At 36.1% G+C, this 15,207-nt stretch overlaps 1 protein-coding gene across 1 annotated transcript in view; it reads left to right on the forward strand.

The window, feature by feature from the left end:
- Positions 1-15,207, forward strand: part of ryr2b (ryanodine receptor 2b (cardiac)) — a 103,780-nt gene that overhangs the window by 55,837 nt on the left and 32,736 nt on the right. The window contains 15 exon segments of the mRNA XM_056477285.1: positions 289-410; positions 3,791-3,840; positions 4,156-4,216; positions 5,615-5,847; positions 6,709-6,790; positions 8,944-9,053; positions 9,153-9,449; positions 9,565-9,805; positions 9,902-9,989; positions 12,506-12,598; positions 12,886-13,056; positions 13,145-13,195; positions 13,300-13,380; positions 14,587-14,699; positions 14,922-15,018. Of these exon segments, the coding sequence (XP_056333260.1) occupies positions 289-410; positions 3,791-3,840; positions 4,156-4,216; positions 5,615-5,847; positions 6,709-6,790; positions 8,944-9,053; positions 9,153-9,449; positions 9,565-9,805; positions 9,902-9,989; positions 12,506-12,598; positions 12,886-13,056; positions 13,145-13,195; positions 13,300-13,380; positions 14,587-14,699; positions 14,922-15,018 (1,890 nt within the window).

Consider the following 15,207-nt stretch of genomic DNA (forward strand, 5'->3'; position numbering starts at 1 on the left):
ATTGTTTGTCCATATGGCCACTGTTGATCTCATATTAAATTAGGTGTCATGGTTTGTTTTGCATAATAATTCTGAGACAAAACACGGGTTAAAGGGTCTTCATTCACATGTAAAAATCAATACAGGCGATTAGCAGTTCCCTGACAGCACAGCCATCAATCTCATTCACATGCTCTAACATCTTCACTATAAAAGCTAAAAAAATCTGAAACCCACATTTCTTGAGCAATTTACTCTCTGTCTATCTTTTTCTGTCTGTATTGAAGCCTTTTTGTCTTTCCATTCTAGGTTTTATTGCCACTGCTAGATCAATACATCAAAAATCACCACCTTTACTTCATGTTTACTACAGTGTCTTCCCTTAGAGATGGCTGTCAGTCCACCAGTAAAGAAAAAGAAATGGTTACTAGGTAATTTTCTGACTGCTATTTGCTTTAAATATATTAATGAGGTATTTGACTGATCTTTGAATGTGATTATTTGGGGCAGGTTTTCTTAAATAATATAGCTTTCACTGTGAGGTAAACAAACATTGGCTAAACCTTTGTGTTATATTCTAAATTCATTCATTCATTTTCTTTTCGGCTTAGTCTCTTTATTAATCTGGGGTCGCCACAGAGGAATGAACCACCAACTTATCCAGCATATATTTTTTATGCAGCTGATGCCCTTTCAGCCGCAACCCAACACTGGGAAACACCCATACACACTCTTTCACACACATACACAACGGAAAACTTAGCTTACTCAATTCACCTATAGTATAATGTCTTTGGACTGTGGGGTAAACCGGAGCACCCGGAGGAAACCCACGCGAACACGGGAAGAATAGGCAAACCACACAGAAATGCCAACTGACCCAGCCAGGGCTGGAACCAGCAACCTTCTTGCTGTGAGGCAATTGTGCTACCCACTGCGCCACCGTGACGCCTCAAATGGAATAATTTTAGATTCACGAGTTCACACTTGCAACAGTTTCAGAATAAAGCGTATTTGGCATGCTTTCCCGGGAGAGGGCTCTGAGCTCGGGGAAGACACCCAAACTCGAGTTATTCCTCTTATCAGGAAACAGAGAGGAATTGGGATTCGAGCGAAGTATCTAGCCCAGCCCCAGAATGCTCCCCTGGATTGAAATGCTTAAGAGGTGAGGTGACGGGGTGGTGGAGGGATGCTAAAGTCGTAAGATGCTGCAGGTAAGACAGTTTTGGTATATATAGGGGTTTGGTCAAGAAATGATTGGATAATAGAATAATTGTCAATGACGTATTTGATACTGAAACTTCTGCGCGTGCTCCTCCCGAAATTTGTTTATAAAACATCACTTAAAAAAGAATAATTTTAGATTTTTAGCAGAATTATTATATGAATGAACTAATAATAACATATTCTATAAACATAAATCCTAATTTTAAATAAAAACAAATAATGTTTGATTTTTAGCAGAATTATTATATGAATGCACTCGTATGCTACAAGAATAAAAAAATCAGGTAAAAGCATCAATGAAATCTATAAATGTAAGGCTGCATTTACACTGCATGGTTCAAGTGACTTGATTCCTATTCTATTTCTCCCATGTAGCACAGATGGGATATGGGCCATGTACGTGTAAGCAGGAAAAAAAATCACATGGATTTCGGTTTGCTCAAATCAGATTCAAGTCTTGTTCATATGTGAAAATTTATTCAATATGAATCGATTCCGTGCCTTTGTGTCTGCAGTGTAAGCAGGTATATCAGATTTTAGACCTGTCAATGCGAGTCGCCCATCATTAAAAACCATAGTGAATGACGTCAACTCTGACGCTTTCATTGCGGAACAGATTTCAGTAGAGTGCCAAACCAAAAACGTTTATATTGTCATGTAGCACAAGTATTTAAGCATGTTAACGAGAGAGAGAGAGAGAAAGCGGGTGAGCGAGAGAGATAGAGCGCATCATCCGCCACGTAACCTATTTAAACTAATATAAAACTGTGACATATATGTCACATGCATAAATCATGCCATGGGCATTACATTAAGATGCCTACTGGTCTAAAAAGGCCTAGATTAAACGAAGATGGCTAAAATGAGAACTTTTCTGTCATAAAATATAGTAAAACAACTTGTCAAAAAGAATTTTAAAAAATGAAACCATGTGAACACATTACATACAGGAATGGAGAAAAAAGCACTCTTTTATTATCAGCTGTCAGTCAGCGCCCACTCTTTTTTCCTTGCCGTGTGCTGTGTAAATGCAGACAATCAGATACGAGTCACTTTTTAAAGATGATGTAAGCAGGTCAGCATAAAGGTCAGATACAGTCACAAAATCGAAATTGACCATCAAGATTTGCAGTGTAAATGCAGCCTGTATGAAAACTTTGTTACTGGATAGCTGAACGGTTGACATAGAATACAATAGCATGTGAAATTTAGCCACAAACATCACAGATGTACATGTATAAAAAATTTGGTATGACCAATTCCTCAGAGTGTCAAAGGTTTGTATGCATGTTTATTAAACGTAACTAGAAAAAGTTAGCAAAAAAAAAATGATAACAATTGGTAACACCCCATTATTTGGATGCTTTAATTTGTGGAATAAATAATTGTTATGCATGCATGTTCTGTACATAAACTGCTGATATACCTTCACAGTTAATAGGTGGAGTGCCCAAGAGCCACACTAGAGGGCACTTTGTTAGTCTACTCTGCCAGTCACCTGGACTACACTACCCATTTTCTTTTTCAACAATCACTCCATTACAGCTGTTGCACATCACCGTTCATCTGTTCCACATTACATTGACAGTTTAAGCCACACAGACACAAACAATGCAAAGTCTTGCTATGGACATTACAGAGAGTATTTTTGTATCCTGGACTGCGTTGTGTTTGCTGCCTGCCCTGACCTCTCGCCTGTCTTATATTGCTCTTCGTGGATTACCCTCAGATATTGTTGTTTGCTTCTGTTTTGACCGTTCTTATTCTTAAATAATCTGCATTTGGATCATTATCTCCTTTGCACACCCAGTCCGTTACATATGAGGAGTTCAGATTCAAAACCCTCTAAGTGCCAATTAAAATTTGCATCTAAATAGAGCATTTTTCATTTAACTTTTATGGCAAGAATCAAAGTTACTTTTAATGCCTTTGATGTAAAATAACTGATCAAAAACATGGGAGGCTGAAAAAAATTACATTTAGAAAAAAAGAAAGTGTAGAGGTTTTTTGTATCTGTATTCTTCATATACAATGACACCAATATGCATATCTGTGATATAGTGAGTGAAAAAAAATTATTTGCTTGTTAAAATCAACGGATGTCTGTGTGTGTGCCCATATTTTAGGAATACATTTTCTGAAATTTGTGAGAAGTGTGCTAAAACTATCTATTGGGATGTTTTGATTTAAAAAAATTGCTACATTGAGAAAAAAAAATCATATATATATATATATATATATATATATATATATATATATATATATATATATATATATATATATATATATATATATATATATTTTTTTTTTTTTTTTTTTTTTTTTTTTAAGATTATGGATCACAGGCTGAATAAAACAACAGAAGTTCATGTAATGTCCCCATTTAGATTGCTAAGTTAATGTGTGTGTGTGTGTGTGTGTGTGTGTGCACATTACACACATGGCTGATTGCATGTCTGTGTCTCCATGTTCACCTTTGCTACTCTGTCATTATGTATTTTCAGTTCCCTCTATCTTGATTTTTTTCATCCATTTCCCTCATACCTTCTCTCACTCTTGTCTTCTCTCCTGTTTTTTTCCCTAGTTTATTCTGTAAACTCGGAAGTCTAGCCAGGCGCAGAATCTCTATCTTTGGTAAGGTTTGGTGGATGAATGTCATTTTTCATAGCCCTTTCATTCTTGTTTTTTTATTGTGATTTTGTTTTATTAAAAGCAGCGTTTGATTATTTTGCTAGAAACCCTTTTAATTTGGAAGCACTTTGTAGTCATCTCATTCTCTCTTAGCATTTTCATCTGCCATTGTTCACTCACCCCAGTCTTGTCGTGTTGAGGTGAATGCTTGCATACCTCATTAGTTTTATTAACCCATCCTCCACAAAAGCATAAATCAGGAGCTTGTGCTTTTAACTGGCTGGATTGCATTGAGCTCAATGCCATGTTTCCTCTTAGGAAATGATGCCCTTGCTTTGGTGAACTGCCTACAAATCTTGGCACAGTCCCTGGATGGAAGGTAATGAAAACCACACCATGTGTTTGTTGTACTGATAAACAAGAAATAACATTTTCTGTATTTAAAAAAAGTTTTTACTGTGTGGAACACTTTTGTCTGCTTTTTATTTGAGAAATAAAATACAAAATGAATATCAATGAAACTAAACTAAGAATAATTTAACAAATTTTTGGAATTATAAATATATTTTTTCTACACATTTTTACTATTTTTTTTTTGTCTAAAAATGGTGGGTTGTTTTAACCCAACGTTAGTTATATATATGTATTTCAATTAAATTAAAAATTTTAACCACCAAATGTCCATATTTGACCCAAATTTACAACATCCCAGCATTAATTATATTATATAGCATTAATTATAATTTTATATATATATATATATATATATATATATATATATATATATATATATATATATATATATATATATATATATAAAATATGCATGTATGTATGTATATGGGTGTGTGCATATATATTTAAAAAATATATACAATAAACATTTTAAAATGATTATCAGATTACAAAATTCAGGTCATGAGCTGCCTGTACCTTTTTAGTTTATGGATTTGTTTCTAAATGTTGGCTATTTCTTTTACAATATATTTTTTCAAAGCTCAAAAAAATGTTAAAATAATTAGCGTCTAAACTATATAGTTTTAAATGTTCAAAATCAATCAAAGTCCCACATGTGCATTTCAAAAGTGAAACTAAATGGAAAACACCAATGAATCACAAAATGTAGGAAACTGTTAATTGCAGACATTCTTATAGTTTATATAAGCTGATTCTGAAATTGTGCATTATTTGTTTAAGCAAGTGAAAGTACGTAAGTAAGTTTTATTTAACTTTTTTTTAATGATTCTATAGAAACTGATTGCTAGGCTGTTCAGTATTCACTTAATTTAATTTAACTTTTAATCAGCAAAACTTTATTAGATTGATCAAAAATTATGTGAGGACAATACTGTTCCTACGGTTAAGCGCTTACTGCTCAATAAAAATGCACAAAAGTTTATCAAAACCATTAAGCAGCACAGCTGTATTTAAGATTACATTTAATTGAAAATGTTTCTTGAGCTCTAAATCAGCATAATAGGATGTGAATGATGGAATGATGTGTTTTGTGACATTGAAGAATGAAGTATTGACCTCTGATTTTATCTATATATGTCAATGTAATAATAATACATTTAGTTTTTTGTATTATAAATTATACATTAAAATTGTGTATCATAATATACATTTTATTAAATATAAAACAGTTATTTAAAATCATAATAATATTTCATAATATTGGTTATTACTGTGTTTTAATCTTAAAAATGCAGAAATTAAAAAAATAATTCAAATGACCCCAAACATCAGTAATTTGTCTATGCCTGTTTATCTCTAGGATGCTAATGAAAACCACCAGTGAATCTGTCAAAGGGGCACTGGAGTCATTCTTTGAAGCTGCAGCAGAGGATCTGGAGTTAATGGTGGAAAACGTGACTTTAGACGACCTGAACCGATCCCAGAACAGGGTTGACACTGAGCTCATAACATACACCACCACTGCCCTGATCCCGGTGCTCAGCGCCCTCTTCCAGCACGACTCCCAGAGGCAGAGCGGAGCTGGACTGATCCGTAAGCAGAACAGGGCCAAATGCATAGAAGAAACGGCAGCAGCTAATTGGATGAGTAATGAATAGATTAGCCTGTCATATGATAAATGAACAGATGAAGGGAAAATAAATGGAGGTTGTGGAAAAATGTAGTAGATCACTTTCTGCTTCTGTTTTGCCAATTAGACTGGCTCCTGACTTCCTGTCTGCACAGTATGTAGTGTAATATATAGGGCCCTGTGTTTGACCCTCTTACAGTATATTTGATCAAGAGCATGTGTGTCTTGGTGTATATTTTAATAGGGAATAAGCATTGCAAAATGCCTAGGCAGGCCTCTTTTATGAACTCTAAAGAGGTGACGACTTCCTCTAGGTTTAGTTTGTGGATTCAGTAAAGTTTTAAAAAGTATAAAAGTCTAAAGAAACCGACTGTGAAAAAACATTTACTGTTTCACCACAAGTCCAACAGCATTCAGACTTCACACACTCTGTAACCTAAGAATTTGCTTCTTGAACATGACCTCATATTACTCCCATAAACAGTAATCTTCACAAGTGTACGGGCAAAAGAAAACGCTGTTTATGCCACTCGGCGGGACTACAGCAGGCTTTACTGCGATAAGAATATGTTTATAGAACAGCAGCATCATGTGTTGAATCATTCATACTGTACATTTGTGCGCTCTGTGAACTGATTAGCATTTCATTAGAAGGAATTTCACACAGTTTACTCCTCTTTTGCAATTCGACTGTATTATATGAATAAATCTCACACGCAGTCGGGATGAATCGTAGCCTATCAGTAAGGATGCAAGAGCGCTCGGATAAAACGCTGAAAGAAAAGATTTGTTTTTTGAATCTATAATGTGTATTTTTCTTTCAGTGGATGAAGTGCAGTCCTGTTGTTACAGAATCCTCAGCAGTCTTTACATCCTTGGCACCTGCAGCGGCACCTTTATCGAGAGGTAACACTCTATCTCTTAGAGATTCTTTCTTCTTTGAAAGGTCTGTTACTCTTTGCTTTCCATCATGCCATTCCAAACCCTGATGCTGTTTTTCTTGTACTGAAACAGTAAGGGGAGTTTTGAATATAGCACATATCTTTTAAAAGGGTTTAGAAAGGGTCTTGCACTTTATCACATGCATCTAAAAAGAAGTGCTTTATTGTTTCTCAGCCAGGAATTATCTAATAAAAAATGTAATATCCAAGTTTTGTTGCAAAACACTTCAAAATATTATTTTTCTGTTTAAATATATATACACTCACTGGCCACTTTATTAGGTACACCTTACTAGTACCGTGTTGGAGCCACTTTTGCCTTCATAACTAGCTTAATCCTTTGTCCAAACATTCAACAAGGTACTGGGAATATTCCTCAGTGATTTTGGTCTATATTGATCAGATTTGTCAGCTGCTCATTCATATTGCAAATCTCCTGTTCCACCACATCCCAAAGGTGCCACCACATTGACATGATGCTCAATTGGTACTAATGGGCCCAAAGTTTGCTAAGAAAACATCTTCCATACCATTACACTACCACCACCAGCCTGAACCACTGATACAAGGCAGGATTGATCCGTGCTTTCATGTTGTTGATGCCAAATTCTGACCCTACCATCCGAATGTTGCAGCAGAAATCGAGACTAATCAGACCAAGCAACGTTTTACAATCATCTATTGTCCAATTTTGGTGAGCCTGTGTGAATTGTAGCCTCAGTTTCCTGTTCTTAGCTGTAGCTTATCTGCCTCAAAGTTGGACGTGTTGTGCATTTAGAGATGCTCTTCTGCATACCTCAGTGGTAATGAGTGGTTATTTGAGTTACTGTTGCTTTTCTATCAGCTCGAACAAGTCTGGCCATTCTCATCTGACCTCAACATCAACAAGGCATTTGCACCCACAGAACTGCCACTCACTGGATATTTTCTCTTTTTTGGATCATTCTCTTTTAAACCCTAGAGATGGTTGGACTTGAAAATCCCAGTATATCAGCAGTTTCTGAAGTGCTGTAAGACCAGCCAAAATACTGAAGACCAGCCCGTCTGGCACCAACAACCATGCCACATTCAAAGTCACTTAAATTACCTTTCTTCCACATTCTAATGCTCTGTTTGAAATGCAGCAGATCATCTTGACAATGTCTATATGCTTAAATGCATCGAGTTGCTGCCATGTGATTGGCTAATTAGACATTTGCTTTAACGAGCAGCTGGATAGTTGTACCTAATAAAGTGGCCTGTGAGTGTAGTTTGAATGCAAGTGATTGATTTAGTGTCATAATCCTACAGAAATAGCTCTAATATACTTGATTTGATTCTCAAAACATTACATTTATAATTGCTGTTAATATTAAAATAGCATCATCGCTTAATGATTTTGTAGAAACATTATATGCTTTTTTTCCCAAGATACTTTGATGAATAAATATCAAATAAAAAAAAAGTAATTTTGGATCAGTTGGTGAATAAAAATCTTTTTCTTTTTCTTTTTCTTAAAAAATGTACTTTGCTTTTGAAGGATTCTCTAAATATCTCTGCATGCTTTCTGTATTTTGCGACCCCAAGCCTGAACACAAAGAATCAACAGTGTAAAGAAAAATCCTTAATACAAAAAGTTTTTTTTCACACTTATTCTGTGTATGATATCAGATGTCATTAAATATATTGTTATATTTGTATAAACCACTTTATGCCATTTATAATAATAATAATAATAATAATAATAATAATAATAATAATAATAATAATAATAATAATAATAATAATAATAATAATAATAATAAATAATAATAATAATTTGTACATGGTCACTATGGACTGTGCAATAAAATATCTGATCTAATATAAGATCTGAATAAATGATTTACTGAAAACTGTTCTACAGAAAAAACAAAAACATAATGCTGATTTCAAATGACATGATGGTAAAAACAAATCAATTTTGGTTGAAATAACCTTTTAACAAATCTGTCATCCTCAGCACATTGTGGCTATTTGGGTGTTTGCCTCACATTAATTCATTCTGATTGTTTTTTCCTTTTAAAACTTCCACAGTTATTAGCTCATGTCTAGGTTTACAGCTCAACTGTCAATCGGCCATTATCTTTGTTTTGATAGGCAGAGGTCGGTCTTGGGGGAGTGTCTGGCCGCATTATCTGCAGCCTTTCCCGTGTGTTTCTTGGAGCTGAGTGACCTTCATTCTCGCTCTGACACTTTGAGTAATGAAGGTATAGGCAAGAAAAGTTCAGCAAAACACCAAAACTTGCAAACACTCACGCTTCCACATGCAGTTTTCCTTCACAGATGTCAATGTGCTTTTTTTCTAGGTGAGAAAGCCTGTAAGCTCCTCCCCAATTTGCACGAGGCTTTCTTAGAGGTGGAGGAGCTGGCAGGGGCAGGGTCAGCGGCTCGCCATGCCCTTTTATTGAAGGTCACAGAGGTCACGCTTCCGCTACTGTGCAGTTATGTGTCTCGATGGGGTGAAGCTGATAACCGGGCATCCCAGAAGAGCCACTGTTCCTCAGTCACACCCCAACATGCTAATTCACTGCTGGGTCACATCCTCTTCATCATACATGCTCACCTGGGGACTTCAGACAGTGCTTGGATGAAACGCCTCGCAGGTAAGTCAGTCCCTCCAGAGGAGTGAATTATCAGAGTTCCTAATGTGATAAACAACAACTCTTTCACCACCAAATAACAACACAAGTGCAAGTATTAACCTAGTATTTGTTGTAGTATTTGGTCAACCCATTATCAACAAGGCAGAGCCACACCTCCTGAAAAGCCACTTCCTGCCTCTGATGGGAAAGTTGAGGAAGAGAGCGGAGTCAGTGCTGCTGGAGGAGGAGCATTTGAAGATGGAGGGGCGTGGCGATGTCTCAGAGCAGGAGTTAGACATCCAGGAGAGGTTTACCATATTGGTTCAAGACATCTATGCGTTTTACCCTTTGCTCATTCCTTTTATAGACCTCCACAGGTGAGAAATTACACAGGTGCAGTGTTGCTTTTATTTATCGTTTACTTATTTATTACTTATTTATTATGACACTGTTCAATTCCTGATATTCATTAGAATGAGTTGGCTGAGAGAGGTGAATGCAGATGCTGAGAAGCTTTTCTCCCTTGTGGCTGAAGTGTTCATTTTCTGGGCTAAATCTCATGTGAGCATTTATGATATTTTATTTAATTTAATTTTCCTTTGGCTTAGTCCCTTTATTTATCAGGGGTTGCCCTTCCAGCAGCAACCAGTACTGGGAAACACCCATACACTCTCACATTCACACACATACAATACAGTCAATTTAATTTATTCAATTCCCCATTAGCACATATGTTTGGACTGTCTGGGAAACGGGAGCACTCGGAGGAAACCCGCATAATCACAGAGAGAACATGCAAATTCCACAAAGAATTGCCAACTCATCCAACCGTGACTTGAACCAGCGACCTTCTTGCTGTGAGGCGACAGTGCTGAGCCATCGTGTCACTCATTTATGATATTTGATATTTAATATCTACCTTTTAAAGGGGTCATGAACTGAGAAACCAAAATTTCCTTGATCTTTTGATATTGGGGAGGTCACAGTATTACAAAAATCACACCACAGTGGTATGAACTGCCAAATTATCCAACATATGTTTTAAGCAGCGGATGCCCTTCCAGCTGCAAACCAGTACTGGGAACACCCATACACTCTCACATTCACAAACATACACTACAGGCAATTTATTTTATTCAGTTCACCATTAGCACATGTGTTAGGACTGTGAGGGAAACCAGAGGACTCGGAGGAAACCCACATAAACACGGGGAAAACATGCAAACTCCACAAAGAAATGCCAACTGATCCAACCGTGACTTGAACCAGCGACCTTCTTGCTGTGAGGCGACGTCGTGCTGTGCTGTCGTGTCGCCCATTTATGATATTTGATTTTTAATATCTGCCTCTGAAAGGGATCATGAACTGGGAAACCAAAATTTACTTGATCTTTTGTTTTAGAGTTAAAAACTTTGTTGATACTTTTAAAACAGCTTATATTGAAAGCAGTCTGCTATAATGATGGAATGGAATGTTCTACTCTGGCAGGATAAGCCCCGCCTCCTCAGAAGATCAATGTCTACTTCTGCTTCACTGCCTTTTCATCCATTTTAATATGCAACATTAATAACCAATCACAGCAGTGGGTGTTTACTTCTGAGCCTACAGTCTGTTACACACATTCTAACAGTGTGTACTGATGTGGGGTCAAAACACCAGAAAAAAACAGTCAAATTAATTCAAAATGTTAATAATTTTTTAATGTAAAAACTTGACATCTTTATTAGTGGACCTCAGAGAACAGTACAAAATAAAAACTGAGGTAGATCATGATCCCAAAAAAGGCATCAGATCATCAATTAAACATTTTTCCTGTATCAATAAACGAGTTTGGGTTAAATTTAAAATGTCCTGAAAAGTAATATTTTGTTGCTGAAATGTCTTAAATGACATTAAAAAATGACATGAAAGAAAAGAATAGATATTGTAAATATGATTTATTATTTTGTCCCCATCTACATATTATTTTATTGCCTTGTTTTACTTTAATCAGTTCAGTTAATTAAAATTGCCTGTAAATTAATAATTCATTAGTGACTGCAATATCTCTTTTCATTTCTTGATTAATTATGAACTGTATATATCAGTGAAAACAACTCTTAAAATGATATCACCCCTAGTGCACACAGATTATTTTTTGTTCATTCATTCATTCATTCATTCATTCATTCATTTGCCTTAGGCTTAATCTCTATTTCAGAGGTTGCCACAGCGGAATGAACCACCAACTATTCAAAAATATGTTTTATGCAACGGATGTCCTTTCAACTGCAAACCAGTGTTGGGAACCACCCATAACATTCATTCACACACGCACTCATATACAACGGACAATTTAGTTGATTTATATTTACCATTAGCCAGGCCCACTCTGAATCTGAGTGTGCAAATTTCTGCAGATTTTAAGCCCATCATTGAGTCTATGTATTTACTTGTGTAAATTTATATTTATTCAGTTTTAAATTAATTTCACTAATATTGTGTATAGTAATATTAAAATTTTCATATGATTTATTTTATAAGATTTTCTGTTTTTTAGATATATTATATGAGAGACTTGCTTTGTTTGCCAAAGAAAGGGATCTATTTGGATTTGCATTGTAAACATTAAATAAAAGTTAAAAATGTATTATTCTTTTATTTCATAAATTAAGTTTTTAGGGCTGCATGGTGGCGCAGTTTGTAGCATGTTCGCCTCACAACAAGAAGGTCGCTGGTTCAAGCCTCGGCTGAGTCAGTTGGTGTTTCTGTGTGGAGTTTGCATGTTCTCCCCATGTTGGCGTGGGTTCTCCGGGTGCTCCGGTTTCCCTCACAAGTCCAAAAACATGTGGTATAGGTGAATTGGGTGGGATAAATTGTCCATAGTGTATGTGTGTGAATGAGTGTGTATAGATGTTTCCCAGTAATGGGTTGCAGCTGGAAGGGCATCCGCTGCGTAAAACATATGCTAGATAAGACAGTGCTAACCACTTAGCCACTGTGCCGCCACATACTTTTATTTCTTTTGTAAATTCATTATACTTATTTAATCTTTTAATTTTTTATTTTCATTTTCTATTGTCATTTTCTTTCTTTAGAATTTCAAATGGGAAGAGCAGAATTTTGTGGTTCAGAATGAAATCAACAACATGGCATTCCTGGTGAACAGCAGCAAAAGCAGAATGAATAAGGTTTCTTGTGATTTTATTTATACTGTATTAAATGATTCTTTCCTTCCTTTCAATTCTACCCTTTATTATCTTGGTAGAAACCCACGTTCTGTTATAGTAGTTATTCTCATTCCTGATTACATTTGATTTGTCCTTATTTTTCATTTTATTCTTTGAAAAGAAATTAATCTTTGGTCTGTAAACAATGAGCTCTGGAGTGACTTTAAAAAATGACCACATCAATATTCAATCCAAATATGCCATTCAACAATATTGAATGAATGGAAATTGTATGATTTTTCCATTAGGGAGGAGTGTTCAGCCAGGAGAGGAGGAAGGTGAAGAGGAAGGCTGATCGTTACTCCACACACACCTCTCTCATTGTGGCGGCCCCCAAAAAACTCCTTTCTGTAGCCATGAATGGATGTTGCCATGGTGATCAGGGCCTGGTCAGCCATGCCAAAAGCCGTTTTGCTCAAGTACACCAGCTCGTGCTGATCAATAATGACAATGTTTCCAAATCAATCTTTTCTCATCTTGATATCTGAAACATTTGTCTGTTTCTAGAGGGACACAGAAGAAGAGGTCCAGGCATACATTCACAGCATCCTACAACAGGTGAACCAGCAGACAACCTGTGAAAGTGATGATAATGTCCTGTGAAAATGCTATTTGTGTCTCCTGACCTCAATTGGATTCATATTTCCTTTTTTTTTTGCCAGGATCAGTGTGAAAACTCAGTAGATCCCTTCAGAGTTGAGAGGATCTTGAGCATCGCTCGTGTTCTTTTCCACCTCGATCAGGTTAGACTGGAAATCATTTATGGAGCTGATTATGAATGCTGATTGGTAATGCATTGGTATTAAATGTAAATGGATTTACTGTAGATATTATCGCTGCACGATATTGGAAAAAAAGCTGACATTGCGATATTGTGTATTTCTGTGATCATATATTGCGATATGAATATAATTTCACAATATGACTTAAGTAACTCTTTGGGAAGAATTCATTGTGTTGGGGAGTGCATCTGCATAAAATATCCAAATAAATCTATAGATAATGTAATTAAAAGATTAAAGCACAGATAAAATGAAACAAACAGTGCTTAATGGTTTTTGGTGTTAAAGATGTAACATTAAGGGACAATGTAACATTAAGACACGGTGAAATAAAGTCAGAAGTAATATAACACAAGTGAAAATAACAATCAAAACATCAGTATCAGTACGTTCAATCAGTGTGAAAGGCAAGTGAATGGATGAGGTAAGTGTTGTCAGCGCTAGTGTATGGATGCGAAACAAAACAGAAAGCCTAAATTGGAGCGCAGCTCTGACAAACTGCCCAAACAGCGAATGAACAGCAGCTCCGACAAACTCTCTCATTGCATTTAAATAAGGGTTCTGACCAGCATCAGGTGTGCAAAAACATAAACCAAAAGAACGCAGTCCTAACAGGTGGAATATTGCAATATTGAGTTAAAGAAATTTAATGATCAGATCTAAAATAACACTCTATAGGCCTCATTTGACAAATAATTTAACACAATTTTTGTTAAAGTGGTAAACTTTATCATTTCTTGTTCTCAAATGGTTTAAATTTGCTTTAAATCTTACAGTCACAGGCCTTAAAAAATTACACTAATAGATTATGGTTGAAATTCACTATTAGTCAATCACATGTACTGAACTGTGTGTGTGTGTGTGTGTGTGTGTGTGTGTGTGTGTGTGTGTGTGTGTGTGTATGTGTGTGTGTGTGTACTGGTGCGGCTGTCAGATTCGGAGAGGAGATGTCTCACTTCTCCACAATAATATTTTACAAGCTATTTTGCAAGATATTAGTATTTCTCCTCAAGTGTATACTGTATATAGAAATAGAGAGAGAATTTGCTCCCAGCCCACAAATACACTTACAGTAAACCAGTGCAGTTCAGTGTAAATTTTAGGAAAATAAGTGTTTGTGTGGCTCTGTTGTGGTAATTGGGTTACATCTTGGTTGTTTTCTGTCAGGTGGAGCACCCTCAGAAGATGAAGAGGCCAGTATGGTATAAGATGTTGTCTAAACAGAGGAAACGCGCTGTAGTTGCCTGCTTAAGAATGGCTCCTTTGTACAATCTCCCCAGGTTTGCTGCTGCAAGAGTTATGACAAGCCCATTTATTTTTTTATATTGCAATATGAATTACCCAACTTACAAAAGCTGAAAGGCTGCAGAAATACTTTTGAACTGCAATGCTGTTGAACTAACCCTGATAAAAAGGCTATTTTCTCATCTTCCTTATGTTTCAATGTGCTGAAACCAAAATTAATTGCTTGCTTTTAGCGTGAGATTTGTCTTTTTGCTCAGGCACCGAGCGGTGAACCTCTTCCTGCAGGGTTATGAGCGAGTCTGGCTGAAGGCTGAGAATGACTCACCTGAGGACAGGCTAATTGAAGATCTGGCTGTGAGTGTGTTTCTGATTGGCTCTGTTCCCTGGTTGAGCTGTTCAATCATTGTGCAGGCCAATCCCGAAGGCTAATTCACTGCAGGTTCTCTTGTGAATTTCTGTAATGGATTTTTAGAATAGCAGTTTTTCGATTTATGAGTACAATTATCATTACGTGTTGAGACTATAACATGTCTTATTGCAGTT

The sequence above is a fragment of the Danio aesculapii genome, chromosome 17 (genome assembly GCF_903798145.1).
Source record: "Danio aesculapii chromosome 17, fDanAes4.1, whole genome shotgun sequence".
In the NCBI taxonomy this organism is placed as follows: Eukaryota; Metazoa; Chordata; class Actinopteri; order Cypriniformes; family Danionidae; genus Danio; species Danio aesculapii.